We start from the raw sequence: 27,447 nt of genomic DNA, 5'->3' as shown, positions 1-27,447 counted from the left end.
TCGATAATTAAAAATAACATCATGATGTCTTCTCTGTCTTTGGCTTCCTTTAGAATTATGTTTCCTGTTTCTGTTTTAGACTCTGGCTCAGAACTGGATGGGAGGGAACGAAACAGAATAACCAGCCCAGTAAGTGCAGATGTCCTTTAAGTCTGAGGGAATTACAGATATTATGTTTCCTTTTCTAGCTTTATTTCCTACCACAGGGTAATGACAAGAGCAATTGAACCACTCCCTGCTAACAGCCTCTAGATTTCAATCACAGGACCTTTGGCAGAAATTCAACCACAGTGAAACCCATGGCGCCTTGCTGGGAAATTAGTGGCATACTTGCCTCTCTCTCCCTACCTCTGTCTTTGACAGACACCTTAAATCTATCCCTGCATCTTCCCTGCTATGCCTTCACTGTGGCTCCAGATTCCTGCTAAACACAGTGCTGCAGGCAGCCACTACCAATCAAAGGCAGGCACACTAAACAAAACTGATTTGCCATGTATGTGATATTTTTGTCTCAATCTTGATCTAAGAAAGCTCAGTTGTTGAAATTTATTATGTGAAGAACAGTTGAAAAGCTGGGAAGGGAGATTCATGTGACTTTCAGATTTGGTCTTTTTTTACTTAGACCATGAAATCTACTGGTTTTTTATCTTTACTTTTTTAAATTCTTTGCTTCTTAGAAGTGGTTCAGTTTAATTTAATTTAACACAGTTGGGGCAAGGCATGAACTTAATTAGAATAGAAATATATTAAAAATTCTTCATTTAGGTTTAAAGGCCCATGTACCAAACGGGGAAAGAAGCTTGCCCAAAATGGGCCTGGGGTTTTAGTAGATGGCATTTTCAGAACACTTTGATGGAAGTCCAGGGTCTGCTGGATTATATAGGAAGAAACAGTTCCAAAGTATTCATTCTATCCTGCTTAGACCACACGTGGATCATGGTCTTCTGTCTTGGAATTCAGCACCCCCAACCCCCAGCAACAACAACAACTAGAGAGCATTAAAACGAACACAATGGAGGGGAACAAAGGGTCTGAGCAGCCTGTCATATGGGGATGAGCTGATGAAGCGGGCAGTTGGCTCGACAGAGAGAAGGGTTGTGGGAGCACAATAGCTGTCTTCATATACTCATAGTTTTATCACCTAGAAGGAGGCACAGGTTGATTCTCTGTTACTCTGGGGGCATCTTTCTTCGTTTGTTTCTTCCTTTTAGATAATTGGATTAAAAAATTGTGGTCGAATACACATAGCATAAAATTTACCATTGTATTCATTTATAAGTGTACGATTCAGTGGTGTTATGTATATTCACATTGCTGTGCAACCCATCTCCAGAACTTTTTCATCTTGCAAAACTGACACTCTATACCCATGAAACAACTCCCTATCTCTCCTTCCCCTCAGCCCCTGTCAACTACCATTCTACTTTCTTTTTCTATCAGTTTGACAACTCTGGGTACTTCATAAAAGTGAAATTATACAGTATTTGTCTTTTGTGACTGACTTGTTTCATTTAGCATAATGTCCTCAAGAGTCATCACATGATAGCGTGTGACAGAATTTCCTTCTTTTTAAAGACTGAATAATATTCCACTGTATGTGTTTACCACATTTTCTTTATCCATTCATCTATTGATGGACATTTGGGTTGCTTCTACCTTTTGGCTTTTGTGAATAATGCTGCTATGAACAGGGAAATCTCTTCGAGACCCTGCTTTCAATTCTTTTGGGTACATATCCAGAACTGGTATTGCTGAATCACATGATAATTCTGTGCTTAACTTTTTGAGGAACTGCCATACTGTTTCCCACAGCAGCTGTGCCATTTTACATTCCTATCAACAGTGCACAGGGTTCCAATTTTTCCACATCCTTGCCAATACAAGGACATATTGTAAAATACAATCTTTTATGGGGTTTTTTTGATAGTGGCCATCTTATTGGGTGTGAGGTGATTGTGGTGAGGAATGTTTCTCAACCTATGGGAGCCCTGCTCCTTTTGAAAAAAAAGAAAAATCTCAAGCCCTTTAAAAATGTTATTTGAAATTTTAAAAGAAACGAAATATCTTGTCCCCAAACACATCTCAGCAATGGTAAATTTGCTTTCCCAATCACACAGATCCGAAAACTTCACCAGGGAGACTTTCTTCCTTTCCACAATAAACTTTTTTATTAGAATATCTAGAGCAGGGGTTGGCAAACTATAGCTCACAGGTCAAATTTAGCCTGCTGCCTGCTTTTGTACACTCTTAAAGCTAAGAATGATTTTTACATTTTTTAATGGTTGGGAAAAAATCAAGAGAAGAATAGTATTTTGTGACAAGTGAAAACTGTATGAAATTCAAATTTTAGTGTCCAATTCAATTCTCAGGAAGGGCTGTATGCTGGCTCAGGCTGAGAGTGAGCCAAAGTTCAGAGGCCTGGAGGAAAGAGAGAAGCTTACCCACAGTTTGGTTAGCAAGCATTTTGTCCAGTTGATCAGTGTGGATGAAACAGTTCAGCTAATCATTTATGAGGCAAAGAATGGGAATTTATAGGGTCAGTGTCTACCCTTGTCATAGGTAAACAAAGGGACATCATTGAGTGTTATGTAAGTCATCTGGGAAAGGGTGGTTTTTTTGGTTGTAAGCTATTTTCCAGGACATGAAAGGACAGGGGATTTCTCCACCTTCAGTGTTTCAGGTAATATTCAACACTGTCAGTGGTAGAATGTCCAAGATCCAAAGTCACTCAACTTGTAGCATGGGTGAATCAGATCTTTCCAAGGCCCCTCAACGCACACTCTGCTGACCACCCACTGGTGGAAGTCTGGCTGGATAGGAGCGCTCCTGCCCTGATGGAAGAGGTCAGTGACCTGGAAGAGGAAAGGCAAGGGCATGAGAATGACATCACCTACAGCTGGCATATTCTCTAACAGCTTCCTCTAACCAAGCTCTAGCTTTCGATAATTTTTTTTTTTTTTTTAATGCAAGTAGAAAAGGAAACAGGGAAGATTGTTTCAGGCTCACCTCTTCCCACTTACAGGAGAACTGGGGAGAATCTGATTATCAGCAGCAGTGTCAACAACCAAACTCTTAGTTGAGTTTAGCTTCCCTCCTGGAGGAGTGTGTGTGTGTGTGTGTGTGTGTGTGTGTGTGTGTGTGTGTGTGTGTGTGTGTGTGTGTGTGTGTGTGTGTGTGTGTGTGTGTGTCCTGGGGAAAGGTTTAGGTCAATCAGTGTGTCAGAGGGCACTCTGAGGGTTTAGGGTAGCGGCTCTTTACCATCCCATTCAAAAGTCTTATGTTTATGTAAATATTTTCCCAGTGGGTACAGTCAAGTGGAGTGTGTACTTCTAAGTAGGTCCAAAATACCTCCTTCCTCACCTCCTCCCATGCCCACAGTTACATTATTGCTAATGATGCCTATGTCAGGTTTGCAGGAAAATCGAGTCAAGGTACAAGAATAGGAAATGTCTGCCCAGGGAGCTCCCTTTCTAAAAGGTCCTTTGCCCAGAGAGAGGATTTCTACTTGTCCATCAAGTGAGCAAGGAAAGAATAAAAAGCACTTCAAAATGATAAAGAAGTTAATATAGCCATACACACAAATGGGTTGAGGGACACTGTTGCTTTCCTTTTGTGTGCCCTGAGAAGATGGGTTCCTGATGTTAGCAGAGGTGAGAGGACACTCCTGATGGTCCTTGCATGGCATGGGGATCGTGGTGTGCATTTGCCTCCACGTAATGTTAGCTCAGGGCCTAGGACTTCAGCTTCTGCCCACTTCACAGGAGACAATGCCAAGCACAGAGAGCTGTGTTGGCCCTGCAGCTGTCCCACTTCAGTTCACCCTCTGATTTAAATGCCCGTTGAGCATTCTAAAACCTTTTTTCCTCTTCCTCCCACCTTGGAGTTTGTCAATCTGGAAGCCACCTCCGTGACAGTACTACTTCCCGCATACTTATTTGTATGCCATTTCACAGATGACAGTGCCAAGAGTCATATCAGTGCTGGGCACTGAGGGAGCAGGGGAGGTTGGATCCCAGGCCAGCTGAGGAATCCCTGATAAAGTCCCTCTCCCTTCACACATTCCAACCTCATATTCTGTGTATTTCACAGTTGTCTTGCTTCATAGTTCAGTGCCTGAAACCTTCAAGATGGGGAGCAGGGAGGATAGGAGACTGGGTTTAGAAAGAGGAGTCCCAGACACAAGATCCAACTCCATTGCTACTAACTAACTGGCTGTGACCTTGGGCAAGACCTGATACCTCTTTGGGCAACAGGGTTTTAGCTGGAACTTAATCCCAGGCTGCTCTTCTTGCTTCTGGATCCACATTAGGTGTCACCACCTTCTTATTGCAGTCAGAGAAGGGGTGGGGATAGGGTCCCTGGCTGCTCTGGCTTCCCTTCATGGGAGCCCCCAGGGCTGCTTTCCTGAGGAGTACTAGCAGAGTTGCCTCCCCTTGCACCTTGGCTGCCCTCTCTGGCCTCCATCCCCCGTGGGAAGGGTGGGCATCTTCTTGGTCCCCACAAGGGGGAGGCACCCAGGATGATGGGCGCGGGAGGAGGTACGCTGGGGAAGGGGATCGCCGAGCCTTCCTCAGGGACAGCCAGGAACCCAGCTGGGCTCAGCGGGAAGGCACAGCCTGGAGGAGTAGTGATATTGGCCCTAAGAAGAGTAATTGAGAAGAAGGTAGGCTCCTTCTCTGCCCTCGCTAAAGCCTCCATCCTCTCGGGGGACAGAGGCGGCCCAGATGTGTCGGAAGGAGCAGGAAGGACGTGCCAGTCCTTTGGCCCCAGGTGAACAAAGTGCAGAAAGTAGAGGAAAAAACGGTATCCCTCACATAATGCCACGCCCTTTCCCCCCACAATCCCCAGTAAAACCTCTGGACAGTCTCTGCGCACTGACCCCTCCAAGTGTCCTCACCATGCCGGATTATCGGACAGGCGCGGACACCGCCCGGGTTTTCCTCAGTCCCCGGCGTGGGCGCGCAGCCCTCCCTGCAGCCTCCTCCTCCTCCTCCTCCTCCGCCGAGGAGGGGCTGCACCCCGCGGAGGCACAGGAGGAGCAGAGGCTGGGGGCGCTCCGGCGCAAGGAGAGAGTAAACCTTTGGCACGCAAGGGGTGTGGGTCCCGCCGGGAGCCTTGGCCGCTCCGCTGGGCCCAGCCCGGCCCTCCGAGATGGGCTCCGTCTCCTCGGCGCTGGCGCGGTCCCGCAGCGCCTCGGTGCAGCTGGGCTTTTCGCCGCCGCAGCCCGAGGCGCCCCCGGCTGCTCCCGCTGCTCGCAGAGACCCTGTCGCGCTCCCCAAGACCCGGAGGCTTGGACCAGGGCTTGGAGAGGCCGCCATCCGGCCCGCAGCCGGGGAGGCACAGCGGGCCGCGCCGAGCTCGGAAGGGCGCGGGAAGTTAGAGAGTTTGGAACTGTCCCCGGTGCTGAAGCGTGCGGCAAGTATGTCTCGGCCCCATTTGTCTGGAAGCCCCGGCGCCGCGGGTAAGTCTCCTTCTCTTGTGTAAGGATCGCGGGGAGCTGCTCCGTGGAGACCTATGGGGGCCCTCTTTACCGTCAGGGGGAGGCATGAAGGCTCTGTCTCCCAACAGGATTTCGGTTTTCTTGTCCTCTTGCCCATAACTTGCCCATAACCTCTTGCCCATAAAACTTGCCCATTAACTTTCACAGGTTAAGACTCATTTCTGACTCATGTCAATAAGGGGTTATTTCATAAGGATCATCTTTCACAGGGGTTTAAACAGTAGCTGGCAAGGCAGTTTACACCCTAAGGATCCCTTTCCCTATCTTTGTACTGGTGTCAGCACCATGGGGAGACGTCTTCCTTGTTGTCTTGGGAAGACAAGGATAAAGGAGGTGCACCTTTCTCCCAGGGGAAGTGGGGAAAGGGCAGGAGATTGCAGCTTGTCCAAGACTTATCCATGCGTGAAGAAGGAAACCGGTATTTGAGCTAGTCTCTTCTGAAGGGACTTGGGGGTGTGTGGCTGGGGAGGACATCTTAAGGGTAGGCAGCAAGGGAAAAGTGAAAAGAGCCCATGAGATTTGGAGTCGGTGGTGGGTCTGAGTCTCCATCTCCTGCTTTCATTGTGGTCTTGGGCAGGATACCCTCCTTGCGCCTCAGTTTTATCATCTCTGACACAGGGTTGATAATAACACATTTCTCACTAGGTAGCTGGAAAATCTAACCAGACACAGTGCATGCAGTAGTACTTTGAAACTGTCAAGTGCTGTGCAAATACTGAGTATGATGCCTGAACCAGACCTCTAAAACTCTTCAGCTGAAACTGAAGGGAATTGTGAAACGTTTCAATTTTTAGTTTGAGATATTCAAAGGTCCATTTCATAGAGTAAGTCCTGTTTTGTGTAAGTGGGAGGAAGAGTTCTCAGTTGGTACATGTAATTTAAAAAATCACACTAGAAAAGTTACCAAATACACCAGCTGGGCTTTTGGTCTCATACATAAATCCCCACTTCATCCCAAGCAAGGTTGTGATGCTTATTGCTATTGTCTGTTGAGTGTTCAAGAGGGATTCAGTAGATACAGTGGGCAATATTAGTTCCCCTGAAGAGAAAGATGAGGTCAGTGGAGAGGGGGATTGGCTCTCACTTTGACTCGTGAGAGGTAAGTATACGTGTAACCTTATTCCCTTGAGAATTTCCTTTAAAAAAATAGTGTGAGTTTATCTATTAGCTTTTATTTGTTCTCATTTCACTCAAACAGCGTTTTAAAACAAAAATTAAAAGAAGATACATGTACATTATGCTTGCAAGGGGGGATTTATCATCATAAAATATTTAGGTTTTTTTTGCATTCATAGGATATCTTGTGGTGTTAATGGAAAGAGAACCAGATTTGGAGTCAGGATATCTGGGTCCTGCTAAGGTCTGCATCCTAGGCCAGGAGACCTATATTTTCTAAGCCTGTACTATCAACTCTTTTAAAATGAGTACAAATAGAGTTGTGCCATCTCCTATGCCATGAAGCTGAAAGGAAATTATGGAGATAAAATTGGTTTGTAAACTATAAGTACTATACAAGTGTAAGACATTATTAAAGTATCTGGAGACTTAATATTTTCTAATGTGTAGGAAGGAACTTTCATTTTTATATAATCTTATCATAGTTACATTGGATGAAACAATTCAGTACTAGATTGTGTGTGATATCAGTTGAATTACAAATATCTAGATGTCTATGGAAGAATATTATCATATTTTTTCCTCATGCTTTTGATGATATGGACAGAAGAGTTCTATATTGCAGTTAATTCACACATTTGTAAGTCCTGAAAACTAATTTCTAGGAATTTGCATTGAATTAATTTCTGTTCTGGATTTGATGAATACACCTTGGAAATACTTTTAACTTTAACTTTTTGACTGTACGAAAATTCCTTTTTTCCATTCCCTCCATTTTATTTCATAAAGAATATCTCAAATTAAAAATAACATTCAGAGTTTTATGTCACCTAGGATACTTATACAAAGTTATTCAATTTCTATATTTTGCTCTTAAAAGAAAAAGAATGGTATTTGAGCTTGAATCTTTGAAGTGTGGTGGGTTTAGATAGTTGGAATTGCAGATGAGACTCAGTTTTATCATCTTTAAAAGTGAGGTGAGTTACCCTTACCTGTGAATCTGGGTGGCCCTTTGTTGGACTAGATTGAATTTCTCCAGATATTGGGTCGAATAGTACAGAACTTGTGAATCTGGGAGAAAAGGAGATATGCTGCAAACTAAAACTTGTACTTTACAAACCAAACTGAATATATACATGTGTGCTATGTGCCAGATGTTATTTTATGAGATGGTGGGATGGGTCCTTTAATTATCATTTTACAGATGAAGATATCAAGGCACAGAGAGGTTCAGTAACTGGTCACACAGCTAGTAAATGACAGCCAGAATTTAAACCTTGGTAGTCTAGTCCTGGAATTATATTCTTATCTACTTCTTTATACTACTTGTCTTAAGTGCTATGGGTTTATTTCCCATTTTCCAGTCCTTTACTTTACTAGTATTTAGTAACGTCCTTTGAAAGCTTTGTCTTGTCTGAGCTATACCCAGGGGAACCAAGGGAAAGTGCGTTGGTCCTGGGAGGGAGATGTCAGAGTATTAAGGAAGAAACAGTTACCTTGGATATTATTGTGGTGGTAATTAAAGTGAAAAAACTTTAAGCGGAAAGACTCAGTGCGCAGAATCAGGGCAGTAAGGCCAGCTGTTTCTCCTCATCTTCATTAAAGGCTTTGAGCCTCTGAGATTCATTTTACTCCGGATGGTGATAGTTCCCTACTCCTCTCTCATGATACTATTGTGAAGGTAAGGTATCAAAACCCAAGTGGGGACCTGGCTTATATTAAGCATCGGTGTTTTGTATGTTTGTATTTTAGAGCTTTGCGGCCCTGCTCACTGGTAGTAAGTAAGGATCAGGTTGATCCATTTTCAATAAAAAGGTATCTCAGAATAAACCAATAGCCAGATAAACAAAATACCTTCCACAGCTACCTGTCTGTTGTGTAATAATCAGCAGTAGATTATCTGAGGCTCCTAGCTCTTGTCAGAAATTCCCCTGGATGGGGAGAGACTTTGACATTATTCATTAAGGTGGTTTTTGGTTAATAATCTGTGTATTAAAATTATTGGGGCTTTTTCAATTTTCAGTTGTTATTCCCCCCTGCCTTTTTTTTGTCCTGCTGTTTTAACGTTTGGAAAAGGTCTATCCTACAAGAGGTAGTTTCATACTGCAACAGATATTTGTCAAATGATGGTCTTGGAACATTGTCTTGCTGAATTTTTTTTTTTTTTTTTTTTTTTTTTGGCTACACCTCACATCTCATGGGATCTTAGTTCCCCGACCAGGGACCAAACCCGAGCCCTGGCAGTGAAAGCACCGAGTCCTAACCACTGGACCACCAGGGAATTCCCTGTCTTGCTGAATTTTATTTTCTGTTTCTTGGTTTTCATCTAAATCCTCTGTGACTCCTGAAAACGTTACCGCCGTTGGGAGGAAAAGTTTTCTTCTACCCGCTTAGACTTATAGTCAGGAGCCTGCAAATTAACTGACAGTAGTTTAAGAGGAGAAAAGACAAGGTTTAATTATATTCACCTGAGGGAGTACTTAGTAATGAGTAACTTGCTGAATAGCTAGAGATAAAGGTTTATATACCGACTTGACAAAAAAAAGAGAGGCTGTTTAGGCCTTCAGTGGGAAAATATGAAAGGTTTTATTGGGCTTTTTGATGCTAATGGACAGCTGAATTTGTGTATGTCCCAGTGCTAAGGGTTAGTCTTTTCGCAATCTGGAGACCCCTCGGGGTGGGGTGGTGGTCAAGCGCAACTGTATTTTCAGGAGGCTCTGCTTAAGTTTAGAAAGTGTTTCTTGCTGTTGCTGCTGATAAGATGTTTTCAGTTTAAAGTAAATGTCATACCACTTTGGTGGGTGGGCTATTAATCCCTTTGTCACTGTTTGCCTCTAACTTCAGTCCTCTCATATGCTAGGATCAGTGGTTTTCAAATCTTGGTGTTTATCTTAATCACGTGGAGAGCTAATTTCCGAAGCCCAGGCTTGTGGGTATGAGATAGGGCTGGGGGTGTTAATTACTGTAACCAAATTTCCCAGGTGACTCCCTTACCACCAATGTATGTATCATAGTCACCTGGAGGCTGGCCAGAACACAGGCTCCTGGGCCCCAACTCCAGAGTTTCTGATGAGTAAGTCTGGCAAGCAGTCTGAGAATTTGCATTCATAACAAGTTCCCAAATGCTGTTGATGCTGCAGGTCAAGGGATCACACTTTGAAAACCACTGGTCAGTGCATAGAAACCACCTAGAAGGAACACTATTCTTAGATACACTGTGTTATAGCCATTACTGAATGCTTGATTTGGGATCTTCACAGATCCCCCAAAAGAGACTCTGGATCCTAGGCAGCTTTCATTTGCCCAGTCTCTCTGCTTCACCTGCCCAGCCCCTTAGCAACCACTATTGCTAATTTCTAAAATGACAGGATAATTATGATTCTTTACCAGTGATGCTTTTAATTGGGGATTACATTTTTTGGAAATTTTTAGCCGAACTAAAAGGACTGATTAATATAAAAATAAAACAAAAGCTTTTATCATTTTTAAAGACCAGAGGGTGGATGGTGATACCACTGGTGTCTTAATCTTTAACACTCAGAGCATCTTCTAAGGTATTTCCCTGTTCCAAGTTAATTTAAACAGACACAAATGGCCTTCTAAAAGCTTAGGTTAGTGTCAGGCAATACTGATGAGAACGGAGGTGTGATGGGCAAGTGCTGGACCCCTGTGGATTTGGCATTACCTGCAGGAACTGCCCCCACTTCCACAATGTCTTCCCCGTAGGTAGGCCAGCCCTGGTCCCAGTGCCCTATCAAGGCTGAAAAGCCTCTGAGTCACTTTCCTTTGATTCTCTTTCCTGGCAGTTACTTGAGTCATTGCTTGCAAAGCCAGTCTCAGCTTAGGGCAGGGTTGAGTAACCTGTTTAGCTCTGAGCCACCAGTGGTGTATTTGCTCCTGTTGGGTGGAGAACTTGGGGGAGGATGCTTCACAGCTGTACAGCACTTTACAGCTTAGAAAGGCCCTAGAGAGTCTCTTTGTCTTTGATCTTCAGGACAGCTTTCTGTGGTAGGTGAGACACGTGGCCTTATTGCTGGCCTTTAATAAAGAAAGATTTAAATCAACTTTTATTTTTTATTGATGACATGCTTTATCCTAGATCACTTGCAGTTAGTTAGACTTTCAGGTGGCCCATTATTAATTCTTCCAGCAAGTGGGTACCAGGAAAATAGGCTCTGGAATCTTAATCCTTGGCTCTGATACATCCTGGCTATAGAAACTTGCCTTCTCTGAGCCCATTTCCTTATCTGGGAAATGGAAATGGAAACGGTATTGGTATTGACCTCACCTACACAAGGTAATTTATGCAAGGAACTTAGTACATGCGTTGGGACATGATAATCATTTAAATATTAATTATCTTTACAGATAAATAAACAATCAGAGATGTAGACTCTGTACATGTAGATGTACAGATATGATTTCTAGTCCAGTTCTCTTTTCACAATGTCATGGTGATTCTTCTGTGGAAATAAAACAATAACTGCAGTGAGAAAGATAGGAAAGAGGAGGATGTAGAACCAGAGAAATACTGGAGACAAAGGGGAAGAAAGCAAGAAAACACAAAGCCTTTGGTGTTAGGGGGCTGGGGCCCTCGATCACCTACTTCTGGGGTAAGGACATAGATCCCACATACATATGTCACCCTTGATGTTATATTGTCTGTAATTTACTCAAACTGTTCAGCCTATGCAGTGGTGCGTGTGTGTGTGTGCGTGTGCGTGTGTGTGTGTTTCAATCTGCTTTCTAGGGGCAGGTAGTTAACACCCTATTCAGAAATACTCAATAAGAAGTGTATTCCTACATTCTTCACCTATTCCTCCAACTGCTCCAATTATGTAATGCCTAATTGTGTTAAAGATTTTAAAATCAGAATAAAGGTAATTGGGAATAATTTTTCATTGGTCACAGTGAGTGATGTTGAAGGTATGCCAGGGAACTTCTGCCCTTGCACGAGTGAGGAGTAAGAATCTGACGAGTCCAGTGCACTATATACCTGCCTGAGTGACATCCTAATCCTACGTCTCTGATTTGGGTGGGAGACAAAGGCTGAGGCTAGCTGATTAAGTTGTGCATATTGATTATAATAACTTCAAAAAAATTTTTTTTTGCGGTATGCGGGCCTCTCACTGTTGTGGCCTCTCTCGTTGTGGAGCATAGGCTCCGGACGCGCAGGCTCAGTGGCCGTGGCTCATGTGGGATCTTCCTGGACCGGGGCATGAGCCCGTGTTCCCTGCATCGGCAGGGGGACTCTCAACCACTGCACCACCAGGGAGGCCCTTATAATAACTTTTTAAAAAACAGTTGGCCACATCAAAACAGTCATGTCAAAAAGAAAAAAGACAAAGACAAAAACCAAAAACAAGACAACCATGTCAAAATGGACATCAAAATGTCCCTTTGTTTTTAATATATGGGTGTGGTGTGTTTCTTCATAGAGAGTAGCCACTTGGCCAAATCCCTCCAAGGTTATATTTTGAGTTTCCTAGTGGAGCAGGGCAGGGGATGTCTCCACCTCTCTTTCCCTTCCAGACCACACCCTGAGGGCAGGGATTTCCCAGAGGCCCTTCTCACCCCTGCCCCTGAATAAATATCTAGGTCATTCCCAAGCACACTCTGAGCCTCTGCATCCCAGAGGGAGGGAGAGAGGATGGGAGGAGGGTTCTGGGAAGATCCTGTGATCTTAGATCTAAGATTCTCAATGTGTCCTGTCAGTTCAACCCAGTCCCCTATTTACATATCAGCACCCATCAGCCCTGAGCGCCCTGACCCACTCCAAGTCTCCAGTGGCAGGTACATCGAGCCTCATCACACCTGAAGGCTGCAGGGGTGGTGAGGGGGTCCCACACAGCATGCAGCCCCTCTGCACTGCTGAGGGAGGGACGGAGAAAAGCTCTCAGCCCGCCACCCACTGCCCTGGCTTTTCAGAATTCTGAGGTCCCTTCCCTAAGAACCAACCCCTGCCCAATTCAGGGGAAAACTCTTCTTCTACAGGGATTTTCACTCACCGTGTGGCCTTGGCAATGACTAGCCTGTAAGCCAGCCAGCAAGAGTTTTTGCTTTTTCTGCCTTGTCACTTTTTCCACAGCCATACTAATTGTGGCCTCCCCAGGGAGAAGGACAGGCGGCGTGTGTTGTCTGCTCCAGCCCTCTCCAGCTTCCAGCCTTTCGCTTTGTTATGTCCTGAGATTTGGGCTCCACTGGGTTGGGAAAGGGAGAGAGGATGAGAGTGCCAGGTAAGTAGGGGCCCCAGACCACTGCCTGGACCCCACGTCGCTTTTCAAGCTGTCTCATAATGAAATGACCCCTAATACAAGGTGAGTCCTCTTTTTCCCCTTTGAGAAGATTCCTCAAAAATTTTTTTTAAAATGGCGTACTTGAACATACAGACTTCGAGGGGACTAGAAAAAAAATCACATGTATTTTAAAAAATTTATTTATTTATTTAATTATTTATTATTTTTGGCTGTGTTGGGTCTTCGTTTCTGTGCGAGGGCTTTCTCTAGTTGTGGCGAGTGGGGGCCACTCTTCATCGCAGTGCGCCGGCCTCTCACTGTTGCGGCCTCTCGTTGCGGAGCACAGGCTCCAGATGCACAGGCTCAGTAGTTGTGGCTCACGGGCCTAGTTGCTCCGCGGCATGTGGGATCTTCCCGGACCGGGGCACGAACCCGTGTCCCCTGCATTGGCAGGCAGATTCTCAACCACTGCGCCACCAGGGAAGCCCCACATGTATTTTTAATATTTATTTTACTTTGTTATACCTATTTAAAAATCTCAAGAGGCAGAAAATGCATTAGTTTAAAATATTCCTTTTTCCACTCTTACATTTCATAAAACAGTTTTTTTTTTTTGTTTTCCCGAGACCTGATTTATTCAATAACTTAACAGATATCTGCATGTTCTTTTTTTTTTTTTTTTTTTCTTTTTGCGGTATGCGGGCCTCTCACTGTTGTGGCCTCTCCCGTTGCGGAGCACAGGCTCCGGATGCGCAGGCCCAGCGGCCATGGCTCACGGGCCCAGCCGCTCCGCGGTATATGGGATCCTCCCAGACCGGGGCACGAACCCGTATCCCCTGCATCGGCAGGCGGACTCTCAACCACTGCGCCACCAGGGAGGCCCTGCATGTTCTTTATGTACCCAAAACACTTTTATTTACTCTTCTTACATGGCTTTTTATCACTAGTATTATTGTCTTTACTAAAGTCATTTTGGTATCATCTAACAGTTTTCCAGAGCACATCATCTTCACCTGTGTCTAAGCTGTTTGTATGACAGCACTTTTGGAATCTGTGAGTAATGCCGTCCCAGGAACTTTTACAAGGCATGGACTGACCGAGGTTTAGCTTTCAGACATTCAGATTCACTTCTCCTCCTCCTTTCGTGAAGTCTGACCTCTAACTTGCTAGAAAGGAGAGACTTGAGAGCTCAAGTTTCAGTGAGTCCCTCTTTCCTGAGGGCTGACTTGACGTGTGTGCATGTGCGTGCGTACAGACACACACACACACACACACAATCCTTGCTCATCATTTGGGCATACATGGCATTAATGAATCTTCATAGCTGGAAGGTTCCAAGGAGATCATCTGGTAGTAGATAGTACCAACTTCTTTTACTATTTTAGTATGAGTTGAAAATGGCATTATTGTTGTTATAAAAATAATACAACTTGTTGCAAAAATGTCAAAAAATGTAGAATAGGGCTTCCCTGGTGGCGCAGTGGTTGAGAATCTGCCTGCCAATGCAGGGGACACGGGTTCGTGCCCCGGTCCGGGAAGATCCCACATGCATTGGGGCGGCTAGGCCCGTGAGCCATGGCCACTGAGCCTGCGCGTCCGGAGCCTGTGCTCCGTAATGGGAGAGGCCACAACAGTGAGAGGCCCATGTACCGCAAAAAAAAAAAAAAAAAAATCTAGTTCATACAATTGAGGATGGTGCTTTTTTGGAGGTCCAGTTTTTTGGTAAGAGCTCTACTTTAGCATTCCACCCCTTTTTGGTTCCAGACTTTATTTCCTGTCCTCTCATGCTCATGAGGCCAATTAAAATCAGTCCCTAAGCCAACAGAGATTGCCAGATTTCTCCAGGGAGAATGCCAGTTTCAGTACTTGCTTATCTCTCTGGATTTATGGTTTCTCATTGTTCCTAACCTTTGAGCCTTTCTATAACTCTCATGCCAGCTCAGACATGTCAATGAAAAGAGGTTTTAAAATGTTTTAGTAGCATTTTTGGTATCCCTGTGCCAGGAGTCTTTTTCCTTGACTTCCAAGTCTGTCATATTGTTGAAAATGAAAGTCAGTCTATTTATATTCAGCAGAAGAGTTAGACTGTTACATTTGGATGTTATCTTGATATCACTCCAGTGCAACAGCCATATGGAGCTCACAGTCTATTGAAGGAGGTAGTCATTAAACCATTATACACAAAAAATTGATATGGAGGATATGTTGGTCATCCATACAGGGTAAATGGGGACACAAAGACATGAACAGAGGGTCCAGGGAAATCTTCTGGCAAAAGCTGACTTGAGCTGGGGTTTGAAAGGAAAGGGTGGAGAGATGAAAGAAGGAGTGGAGTGAGCTGAGGGGGGGTTGTGAAATAGCATCTTTCCAACCCTACAGTCAGAGCTACTTGGTCACCCCAGTCTTTGAAACAGGTCCCAGTCTTGGTCAGTCCCAGTCCCACATCCAAAAAAATCATCGCCTAGACCAATATCAAGGAGCTTCTCCCCTGTTTTCCTTTAGGAATTTTATGGTATCAGGTCTTATGTTTAAGTGTTTAATTCATTTCAAGTTAACTTTTTTGAGTGGTGTAAGATAAGGATCCTGTTTAATTTTTCTGCATGTGGTTATCCAGTTTCCCTACACCATTTGTTGAAGAGACCATTTTCTTCCCCATTGAGTATTCTTGGGTCCTTTGTTAAATATTAATTGACTGTATATGTGGGGCTTCCTCCTGTCTTTCTTGTTTCCTGTGCCTGCTCCTTTCTGGGGCTTATTTGACCTTCTGGGACTTAAGCCCTGCCAAGTTCTTGCTAGTCCTCCTGGACATGGTAATGCATGCGACTACAGCCTAGCTCCCTCTCTCCACTCTCTGCTAGTAGGCATCATGCCAGACACCCTTCATAATCTTCTCTTATTTCCTTTTCTCAAATAGTCTATGAAGGAGATTGAATTTGGATTTCAGTGGGTAGAAATAAAGTCCCCTAGCCTCTGTGAGGGAGCACTCTTCTCCCTAGCAGGTCCCAACCATGTTTGCTTGTGGGGAACCTTGAGGGAGCAGTAGACAAGCTTAAGAAGGGGAGTGCCATGGAGCTACCAGCTACCTGCTCCCTGCCCCATTATATTGGAAGTATTTCAGAAGCTGCCAGAAGGAAGGAAATTGCAGCTCTAGCTTCTTTGGCATTTCAGAGAAGAGAAAAAAATATATACCTGCTGATGGCTCCCAGTTATATGTCTGTGATCTAGAATTCTCTTCTGAACTCTCTATCTGTATATTCAACTACTTACTTGATATCTCTACTTAAAATTTTTAGAGGAACCTCATAAGAACAGTGTGTACAAAGATAAATTCATCTTCTCTCCTGAACTTGGCTTTTCCTTCTGGGCCCCTGTCTCGGTGAATGCCACCTTGATTCACTCAGATGCCTAAGCCAGGAACAGGAACACCATTCTTGGCTTCTTCTCCCCTGACAAATCCTGTAATATTCCATCTCTGCTCATCTATTTCTGTTCCATTTGCCACTTCCTCAGCCCATTTCCTCACTATCACTTATCCAGCTGGTGTCCCTGTCTCCTTGGTTCTGCTCTCTTCCAATTCATTTATCAAAACTAGTTAGAGTGATCACTCTAAAACCTTGGTGCTCAAAAATGTGGTCCATGGACCACACCATTAGCATCACCTGGGAGCTCATTAGAAATGCAGAATCCTAGGCCCCACCCCAGATCTGCTGAATCAGAATTTGCATTTATAAAGCACCCAGATGATACATACCTAAGTACACTGGGATTTGAGAAGCATAGCTCTAAAATAAATGTCTCATGATATCTCTGCCTTGTAAAATCCCTTAAAGGCTTTCTACTGCCCTCAGTAAAATCCGTCCTCCTTAAATGAGCCCATAATGTCTTTTAAGATCTAGTCCCTATGGACCTAGGCAGATATTGTCTCTTTTCTTGGTACTGTGGTGACCTCTGAGAAACAGTCACTGCCCTGCTTTCAGTTCTCTGTATCTTTTCTCCAGGATTTGCATGTGTTTTTCCCTCTGCCTGGAATATTCTTTCTCTGAAACATTTCTTCCCCAAGGAAGCCTTTGTGACCTCCCATATCTGATCTTGGTTTCCCTCCTATGTGTTCCTGTGGATTTCCCTTTTCTTGCCAATTAATTCTTTTTTTAACTTTATCAAATAATATTTATACAGTACATGTACCTGTTTGCTCTGTGCTGGGATGCAAGCTGCTGAGAATACCCTGTGGATGCTGTGTTCGTCTCCATCTCCCCCTCTAGACTTGAAGCTTAGTGTAGATGGAAGCCATGTTTATTTATTCACTTGTGATCCTGAGACCTAGCATAATACCTGGAGCAAAATGACACTCAAAAATGCAAATCAAAACTACAATGAGGGGGCCTCCCTGGTGGCGCAGTGGTTGAGAGTCCGCCTGCCGATGCAGGGGATGCGGGTTCGTGCCCCGGTCTGGGAGGATCCCATATGCCGCGGAGCGGCTGGGCCCGTGAGCCATGGCTGCTGGGCCTGCGCGTCCGGAGCCTGTGCTCCGCAACGGGAGAGGCCACAACAGTGGGAGGCCCGCATACCGCAAAAAGAAAAAAAAAAAAAAAAAAAAAAAAAAAAAACTACAATGAGGTATCACCTCACACAGGTCAGAATGGCCATCATCAAAAGATCTACAAACAATCTACAAACAACATCTACAAAATCTACAAACAAATCTCCTGCTGGAGAGGGTGTGGAAAAAGGGAACCCTCTTGCACTGTTGGTGGGAATGTAAATTGATACAGACACTATGGAGGTTCCTTAAAAAACTAAAAATAGAACTACCATATGACCCAGCAGTCCCACTGTTGGGCATATACCATGAGAAACATAATTCAAAAAGAGTCATGTACCACAATGTTCATTGCAGCTCTATTTACAGTAGCCCCAGGACGTGAAAAGCAACCTAAGCATCCATTCACAGATGAATGGATAAAGAAGGTGTGGCACATATATACCATGGAATATTACTCAGCCATAAAATGAAATGAAATTGAGCTATTTGTAATGAGGTGGATGGACCTAGAGTCTGTCATACAGAGTGAGGTAAGTCAGAAAGAGAAAAACAAATACTGTATGCTAACACATACATAAGGAATCTAAAAAAAAAATGTTTCTGATAAACCTAGCGGCAGGACAGGAATAAAGACGCAGACATAGAGAATGGACTTGAGGACATGGGGAGGGGGAAGGGTAAGCTGGGACAAAGTGAGAGAGAGGCATGCACATGTATACACTACCAAATGTAAAACCCATAGCTAGTGGGAAGCAGCCACATAGCACAGGGAGATCAGCTCGGTGCTTTGTGACCACCTAGAGGGGTGGGATAGGGAGGATGGGAGGGAGGGAGATGCAAGAGGGAAGAGATATGGGGATATATGTATATATACAGCTGATTCACTTTGTTATAAAGCAGAAAGTAGCACAACATTGTAAAGCAATTATACTCCAATAAAGATGTTAAAAAAAGATACATAAAATAAATATATAATTAGGAAAAAATGACACTCAATAAAAACTTGTTAAATGGATGGGGAGCCCCAAGTATACTGATGATGAGTATGGAATATAAAGGACCTATTTGGTGAATTAAGGGGGGGTGATGACAAACTTTTACTGCCTTTTATCTGAGTGTGCTCAAAGAGGTCTATTCTCAGTCTTCTGGAGACTGGGAAATGGAGGCGATGGGAACGATTATTTCATTTTAAAGATGCAGAAACTGAGGTTCAGAGAGGTTAACCAACTTGCCAAGGGATCCACTGATTGTAAGAGTTGGAGCTGCGACTCCAACCCAGGGGTGGCTGACTCCAAAGCTGGGAACTTTTTCCAGAGTCAGGACCTGAGTAAAGGTCAGTTTGGCCACTCCCATCCTGAATGAATGAATGAGTGCATACAGGCATCTGTCCATCATTCTGATAGTTATTTTAGTATATCAGGCATTTCACATTCAAAAGGCCAACCATCTCTCACATAGAACAATCCTTTCTGGTGTTTTCCATGGACAGCAGACTCCCTCAAAGAAAACTTTCCTTTGGCCTCTACTGTGTGGGATCTGAAGCCTCTTTGCCTCTCCATAGAATGCCAAATGTAGAAGAGATCTCATTAGACTCCAGTTGGTTCCATCTCTCTTTTCATCAAGGCTCAGAGACACAGAGTGACTTACCCAAGGTAACACAACAAATAAGTGACTGAGCTGGAGCTCAAACCTGGACCTTGAGTAGTCCATTCAGAGCTCTATCTACTGGACTTTGCCACCTCGTATGCAATAGGTATTCAAGAAATGCTTACTGATAGTCTTGTGATTGTTGCTCACTGCTGGCAGCTCTGGCAGTGTATGGAGTGACTCAGGCCTCAGTCAGAGGCAAGTCCCCAGTGATTTTTAGTAAGCAAAGGAGAAGTTCATGTCTTGAGCTATGATTATCTGTTCAAATTCCTGCAATTAGTGTCAAAGATAATAACTTGATTGTTATTATTAAATGTAAAGGGGGATAGTCCTGAGATGCCCCAATGCAGATGTCTGTTAATTTTAAACAGAGACATGCACTGGCTGAGGCCTTGCCTCATGACTCCGAGAGAGAGAGAGAGAGAGAGACATGGAGAAAATGAGTGTGTGTGTGTGTGTGTGTGTGTGTTTGTGCGTGCACGCATGCACACATGCATTTGAATGTAACACTCAGACAGCCAGGACAATACGTTTCAGAATTTTCTACCTGCTGTTGCCTTTGAGATGCACGAAGAGCAAGCAGCCATGTCCGCAGGCTGGGAGAGAGTCTGCCTGGCCACAGTGAGGAGGAGGAGGGACAGCACAGGCACTGGCGTCAGATGGACTGGGCTCAGTCCCACCCTGACCCTTGGCATAGATTTACAAAGTGGGTTTGATACTACCTATCTCACGGGATCACATAAGGTAACGTGTGGGAAGTGCTGTACACAGCGCCTGGCGCATTGCACATGATTTGGGAATGGTTAGTGAACCGTACAGGAGTGACTGGTAAGGTTAGCTGGTAGGGACTTGTGGACAGGCTTCTCCCCATGGGCTGGTTTTGGATGCATTTACTACTGGGCTGCCAGCCATGTTCTGAGGGGTGAGCCGACTGCATGGTGCTCCTGGGGTGGGCTCTGTCCAAATAGCTGGATGGTCAGCACCTGAAGGCCCCTTGGCCTATGCAGAACCAGAAGCCTTCTTGTCTCTGGGGAGGGCTCTTACAGGACCCGGTTCTGGGGACAGGGATTCTGAGCAGGTGAGCCAAGACAGAGACTTAGGACTCTTTTACCAAAGAGTAAGATGGAGATGAAGCTACCAGAATTGGGGCCCAGCTGTCAGCAGGGCAGAGCCCTGTGAGCAGAGCTGGGGCCAAGGTCAGAGCCAAGGTGCTGGATGTTAAGTCTAGGCAGGATGGAGCCTCAAAATTCCTCCAAACTACACACTGAGCTCCTTAAGGGAGGTGCATAGTGGTGGTTAGAGAGCAGGTGCTGGGACCAGACTGTCTGGATTCGAATCCTGGTTCTGTCATCTAACTAGCTGTGTGATTTTGAGCAAGATGTACCACTTTTCTGTGCTTTACCTTCTTCTGTGAAATGGGAATGATAATCATATTGCTTATCTTGTAGTCCCTTTGGAGGATTAAATGAGTTCATTTATGTAAAGGACCCAAATCAGTGCTTCACATATGGCAGCATGCAGTGAAGATTTAGAGGCTCTTCTACATGCCAGGCACTGTTCCAGGCTCCAGGAGTGTGGCAGGAGACCAAACAAGGTTTCTTTTCTCATGGAGCTGACATTATAGTGTGTATGTGGGGGGGAGGGGCAGACAAATAATAAACAAATACACAAATACATATATACTGTTGAGGAATAATAGGTAAGGCAGGCTGAGCAGGGCAGAAAGATCAAAGGGGAGGAGGTATTTTTTCTTTTTAAAAAATATTTATTTATTTATTTATCTTTGGCTGTGTTGGGTCTTCGCTGCTCTGTGCGGGCTTTCTCTAGTTGCAGCGAGCGGGGACCACTCCTCGCTGCGGTGCACAGGCCTCTCATTGTGGTGGCCTCTCCCGATGCGGAGCACGGGCTCCAGGCACGCGGGCCCCAGCAGTTGTGGCACGTGGGCTCAGGAGTTGTGGCTTGTGGGCTCTAGAGCGCAGGCTCAGTAGTTGTGGCGCATGGGTTTAGTTGCTCCGTGGCTTGTGGGATCTTCCCGGACCAGGGCTCGAGCCCGTGTTCCCTGCATTGGCAGGCGGATTCTCAACCACTGCACCACCAAGGAAGCCCTGGAGGAAGTATTTCGGATGAAGTGGTCAGGGAAAGCCTCTCTGGCTAGGAGACTTAGGGAGGGTGGGAGGGAGGGAGACCCAAGAGGGAAGAGATATGGGAACATATGTATATGTATAACTGATTCACTTTGTTATAAAGCAGAAACTAATACACCATTGTAAAGCTATTATACTCCAATAAAGATGTAAAAAAAAAAAGAAAAGAAAAGAGGCATGAGTAATTGAGAGAGTCGTGTGGATATTAGAGGAGAGTAGCTTTCCAGGCTGAAGAAAGAGTAACTGGGGGGGCCTGAGGTGGAAGCATGCTTGGGCGTTTAGAAAACAGTCGGGAGGCCAGTGCAGCCAGAGTCGGGGGGAGCCAGCAGGATAGTGGGGAGTGAGGTTGGAGAAGTAATTGAGGCAAGTGCACATAGACCCAGGCGAAGCCACAGTGAGGATTATAAGGGAGATGGAAGGCCATGGAGGGCAGGCAATTGAGCAGTTGAGCTGTCAGTTTCACCCAGGGTGCCTGAGTAGAGAATAGACTGGTGTGGTGGGGAAATGGGGTAACCTTTGAAGCTATTGCAGTAGTACAGGCCAGACAGAGCAGTGGCTTGAATTAGAGAAGAAGTGGTGGATGGTAAGGAGTAACCGCACTCTGATGTAGTTTGAAGGCAGAGTGGAGGTGGAGTAAGAAAGAGCGGAGTCAAGGATGACTCTTAACACCTTCGGTCGGAGCGACTGGAAAGATGGAGTTGCTGTATCCTGTCTCCTTGGGTACAAACAAGATGGGGAGGAGAAGGGGTTGAGGGGAAAACAGTCCTGCTCTGGACGTGTTAAGCTTGAGAATATGGGAGACGTCTAACTGAGGTTGCCAGGAAGCTGTTCAGGTGAGAGGCTGCAACTGGAGGTGTGGAACGGGGCATGGTTAGCATGTATGTGGGCACGTCCCCTGGGGAGTGAGACTAAATAGAGAAGAACTCAGCCCCGGGGCTCCCCAAAGTTGGAGGTCAGAAGGATGAGGACAGTCCTCAAAGGAGGCTGGGAAGGAATGGCCAGTGAGGAGGGAGGAAAACCAGGAGCGTGGTGTCCGGAAGCCAGTGAGGTGCATGTTTCCAGAAGGGAATAGCGATCAAATGTGTCACAGGCTTCGGAGGCCCAGTGAGGTGAGGCTTGAGGCTGACCATTGATTTGGGAACACAGAGCCATTGCTGAGCTTGATAAGAGCAGCGCCAGAAGAGTGGTGGGGTGAAAGTCCAGCTGGGGCAGGTTCAAGAGAGGCTGGGAAGAGAGGAGAAGAGGTGATAATTATAGACACGTCCTTTGAAGAGTTTTATTATAAAAGGGAGGAGAGAATGGAACAGTATGTGGAAGAGCGTGTAGTCAAGTGAGAGAGGGTTTTCTTTTATGATGGAAGAAATAACAGATTTGTGTGCTGATGAGAATGATCCAGTAAAGGGAGGGACACTGAGAGTGCAGGAGAGGGGGCAATGGCAGGAGCCGTGTCCTTGAGTAGACAACAGGGGATGGACCTGTGTACCCTGGGGAGGCGCTGGCCTTGCACAGCTCTTCATACTCCCAGCGGAGCCCTAGGTGCTGACTGGGCACTTCCTGGGGGAGGGGCAGCGGTGGCATAGGGAGTCCTGCAGGGAATGTTGAAAGGCTCATTCCAGAGACCAACGCTAAATTCTTTTTATAGCTTCAGAGTTTTGGTCTTACATGTACAGTGAATTTGATGAACTTATTACCGGAAACCAGATAGGCCAGCCGCTAATAGCAGCTGTAGGAAGTTCTTGGCTTCCAAATTATGCAGTTGTCCATCAACAGCTCAGTTAAAGCTCTCGGGCAACAGCGGTTTGTCAGCATTGAAAAGGGTCAGAGTGAAACCCTCAGGAAAATTCATGAGATGCAAGTCCACCCGTTCGGCTTATTTTTAGATATTCTAGGCAACTCTTATAAGGATGGAATCTTGGGCTGCTTTATGTCTACGTTGCTGCGCCGGGAATTGACAGTCTGAGAGGCTGACCCTACAAATAACAGACTTCCTGCAGCTCATGGGCAAGCGTCTTCCTTTTTTACCCCAAGGCACAATTTCTTTCGTTTTTTTTTTTTTTTTTTTCAGGAATCCTGAGTTGTAGGCAGTATCTATTTGCCAGCCCTAATTATGGCTTATAACCTTGCAAACTGGCTGGGGTAGCTTGTGGCATTGTCCGCAAACAGGGCATTTGGGGATTTTGCTATGGCTGAGAGCAGTTCTGTCTTTGTTTCTGATGTTGTTTCTGTTTTTCTTCATTATTGAAAGCCCAACCTTCCCTCTTTGTCCCTTTTGTTTGCAGCCTAAGTGATCGTCTTGGTTGGTACCTCTGATCTTTCTGTCCTTAGCTCAAGGGGTCTCCACCTGTGCTGTCCTAAGCAGTGTCTTGTTGTCTGGACTTGGGCTCTGACTATCCTACCTGCCTGCAGGCCTTGCCCTGTATGGCTACTGAGTTTCTGGTTGTCAGCTCCAAGATCTGACTGGCAGAGGAATGGTGCCCCAGGCCCTACCTGAGCCCTGAGGAGATCCCCCTGCCTGCCTGGACCAGCCTCATACCTATATTGATACTCTATGCTGGGTCAGGGCTATGCTTGGCCTTGGGGACTCAGAGACAACTGGGACATGCCCTCAAGGGTCTGACAGTACAGTGGGGAGACCAGCCACAGCGGGGAGTCACCATCCTTCTCTCAGGGAACTGCAAGTCCTTCAGGGCTGGAGCTGAAGTGTGAGGGGGCTGGAGCTGGGGACGTAGGTGGGCCAGAGCTGGGACTTCACACTGAGGGCAAGGGGGAGCCACTGAGGTTTTAAGAAGGTCAATGATGTGTCTTATTTGCATTTGAGATTTGCATATCTCTCTGGCTTCTGCTGCTGGTGTGAGGAGCACAGGCTGGAGGGGACAGGAAGACAGGTGAGCAGGCTTCACTCATCTCTGCACCTGTCTGAGCCAGGCAGGTGGCGGAGGAGATGTGGAGGCAGACATCAAAGAGAGTAAATGCACTCAGTTGGCAGGACTCCCAGCTCGGCTCTAGAACACGATGCTGCTGAAGTTCCTTGCGCAAACCTGATTTCCTTCAGTCCTCATACAAACCCCTTACTCTCCCAAACGTAGGGGCTTGGCAGTGGTGTGACTTTAAATACTGTTTCCTCCTCCCAGAAATATTCTTTCTTTGTAGAGACTAGAGGAAGGGATTATCTTTCTTTGTGGACTCTTGTGCACCAGAAATTACAATCCCAGCCTATGGACCATTGAGACAAAACAAAAGAGGAAACTCATGTGCTGTTTTCACCTTTCCTTCCTCTGTTGCTGCTTTGTTTTGCTCGATGAGAGGTAACAGAGTATAGTGTTGGAAAGCACACATTTTGTAACTGGATTGCCTGAATCCCAGCTCCACAGTCTACTAGTGACTCTGGGCAAGTTACTGAACCTCCCCTGTTTCAACTTCCTCATCTCTAAAATAAGGATAATAATAGTAACCTATATCATATTGTTACTGTGAAGGTTAAGTGAAATAATACCTGTAGGGTACCTAGACTAGGGCTTGGTCATAGTAGGACTTACTGCATCTTACCTATTATTATTGGTGACTTGGAACGTTTGAGGACCAGAGGGCAAGGATGAAATGCTTCTCAGTGGCAAAGTGACTATAAAAAGACTCACCAAAATAGTCCTTCCCAACTGGGGTACCAAAGAGGCAGTGATGGGGCCCATAGACTATTTTAAAATAGTTAATAGAAAGTGCACATTGGGCTTCCCTGGTGGCGCAGTGGTTGAGAGTCCACCTGCCGATGCAGGGGACACGGGTTTGTGCCCCGGTCCGGGAAGATCCCACATGCCGCGGAGCGGCTGGGCCCGTGAGCCATGGCCGCTGAGCCTGTGCGTCCGGAGCCTGTGCTCCACAACGGGAGAGGCCACAGCAGTGAGAGGCCCGCGTACCGGGGGGGGAAAAAAAAAAAAAAAAAAAGAGAGTGCACATTAATCTTAAGGCAAGTTTCAGAGACTCAGCCTTACACACTGTGACTATCTGGACCACCCTGGGGCAGCTTCCACTTTGCTCAGCTACTGAATATCCTGGGGTCATTGTCTCATCCTTTCCATTTCATTCTTAGATTGACTGGAGAGTGGAAGGGTAGGGGGAGAGGTGACTGCAGTAGGGAACACGGTGATTCTTACCTGGGCCCCAAAAGGGGGCCCACACTCAGGGCATGGCTACAGGAGGATCTTTGAAAAGGGGAAGGCATTGTATTTTTATGTTTATACAAAGAGATATGGGCTTAGGAGGCTCCAGCAAATGCTGATTTAGTCCACCCCGGGGGTCCCTCACACCCTCAGACCACTGTGTCTGCTTTTAACAGCTCCCAGTCAGCAATGTTTTATTTCACGAGGCAGGCATTTATCTCCTAATACCATCAAGGCAAGGTCGTTGTAATTAACAAAGGGCAGAAGTTTTTTCTTTCTTTGCTGTCCCAGTGCATGGGAAACACTGTTTACCAAGGAGACATTATGGTGCCTTTGCCAGTTGACCAGTGTCTTGGATTTCCTGTAGTTCTGAAGTCTGAGGGTTGGCTAGAGCCTAGGTGATCATCTTCTCCAACATTCCATCCCCGTCCTCTGACAGACCATCCATTCATTCTCTGGTGGAACAGAGAATTTTTTCCATCTGAAGTTGTTTCTTAGTTCCCCTAATGTCCACTTTGTGCATGGGTCAGATCCTGTTGTACAATCATCTTTCAAGATATTGTCAATGGATTTCTTCTTCTCAGTGAGGAACACATCCCAGTGAAATGAAAAATGGTGGCCAAGTGAGTTATACTTTACACTCAAGAGTATCATGGTGGGGGGTACTTCCTGGTGGCACAGTGGTTGAGACTCCACGCTCCCAATGCAGGGGGCCCGGGTTCGATCCCCGGTCAGGGAACTAGATCCCACATGTGTGCCGCGACTAAAAGTTTGTCTCCTGCAACTAAGAAGCCCATGTGCCACAATTAAGGAGCCCGCCTGCCACAGTTAAGACCCGGCACAACCAAATAAATAAGTAAGTAAAAAAGAAAAAAAAAAGAGTATCATGGGGGAACTTGAGAATAAATTTGTATCTTAGCTTAGATGGGGCCTTTGAGAAAAGCTATCTCTAATATTTATAAAACCTTGAAGCTCCTTTAGGAAATATCTATTTCATAAAGTTGAAGTGATAAGAATGACTGTAATTCAGTTTCATTTTAATTCAGCTGACATTTGTTGAGTACCTCCCTTTTGCCAGACCCTGGGATAAACCAGGAGGCTGCAGAGATAAATAAGGTCCCTGTCCCTGGGGAGTTCATGGTCTGCCTAGGATGCAGGTGAATAAACAAATAACTATAGTACAGCACATTGGGAGATACCTTAGAAATAGGAACAAACTGCTAAGGGAACTCAGATGAGGGAGCTCCACACCTGGAGCGTTCACTCCAGGTGTGGAGAGGCAAGGAGAGCTAAGACAGGTAACACTATTTATGATGGAACTTACTAGATCTTGAAACATGGGGAGGAGTTGACTGGATTTGGTGAAGAAGCAGAAGCAGTGGAAGAGAACTGGTGAGGTGGAGACACATAGTAGGAAAGGGAACAGTATTGTGACACTCTAAGGAGTGAGTGCCATGATGCCTTTTCTTTGTTTCAGTAGAAATCCCTTCACCTAGTGAGGTGCTGCAGTGCATGCTTGGAGCCTGACTGCCTCTCCTGGGTGGGGTTGTGTATTTTCTTTTTACAGTAAGTCTGTGGTGAGGAATAAGGGAGGCTTGGCTTGCTTCAGGACTGGGCTGATTTCAGCGATCTTGCCTTACCTAGATTCTTTAGTTAATAAAAAATTCAGAGCTCCCCCCCCCCCTTTTTTTTTTTTTTTTTTGCGGTACGCGGGCCTCTCACTGTTGTGGCCTCTCCCGTTGCGGAGCACAGGCTCCGGATGCGCAGGCTCAGCGGCAATGGCTCACGGGCCCAGCCGCTCCGCGGCATGTGGGATCTTCCCGGACGGGGTCACGAACTTGTGTCCCCTGCATTGGCAGGCGGACTCTCAACCACTGCGCCACCAGGGAAGCCCCAGAGCTCCCCTTTTAACTGGAAGTACAGTTTAAATGGTGGTGACTGGCTTTCACACTTAGGCCTCCCTTTACCCGACAGAGCCATCTCTGGCTTTCTGAACTTCTTTGTGGGTGAAGGGCCTGCGGTGAGTTGCCTGCGACCCTTTGAGTGCTGCAAGAGCCTCAGGGGGTTGGGAGGGCCTGAGAAAGACTTTGTAAAGAAGGTTTTAGAA

General features: G+C 45.7%; 1 protein-coding gene across 2 annotated transcripts in view; it reads left to right on the top strand.

Moving 5' to 3' along the window:
- Positions 1-5,151: 5,151 nt before the first annotated feature.
- PDE1C (phosphodiesterase 1C) overlaps positions 5,152-27,447 on the top strand; it is a gene marked incomplete at both ends in the record, with an annotated part of 532,083 nt that continues 509,787 nt past the window's right edge. For both annotated transcript variants that reach the window (XM_082632880.1, XM_082632881.1), the window contains one exon: positions 5,152-5,461. In XM_082632880.1, the coding sequence (XP_082489006.1) occupies positions 5,152-5,461 (310 nt within the window). The remainder of the gene's footprint in view (positions 5,462-27,447) is intronic.

Source organism: Mesoplodon mirus, assembly GCF_964341445.2.
Source record: "Mesoplodon mirus genome assembly, chromosome: 9".
Lineage (NCBI taxonomy): Eukaryota > Metazoa > Chordata > Mammalia > Artiodactyla > Ziphiidae > Mesoplodon > Mesoplodon mirus.
The sequence above is the reverse complement of the archived record's forward strand: the minus strand, read 5'-3'. Positions and strand labels throughout refer to the sequence as shown.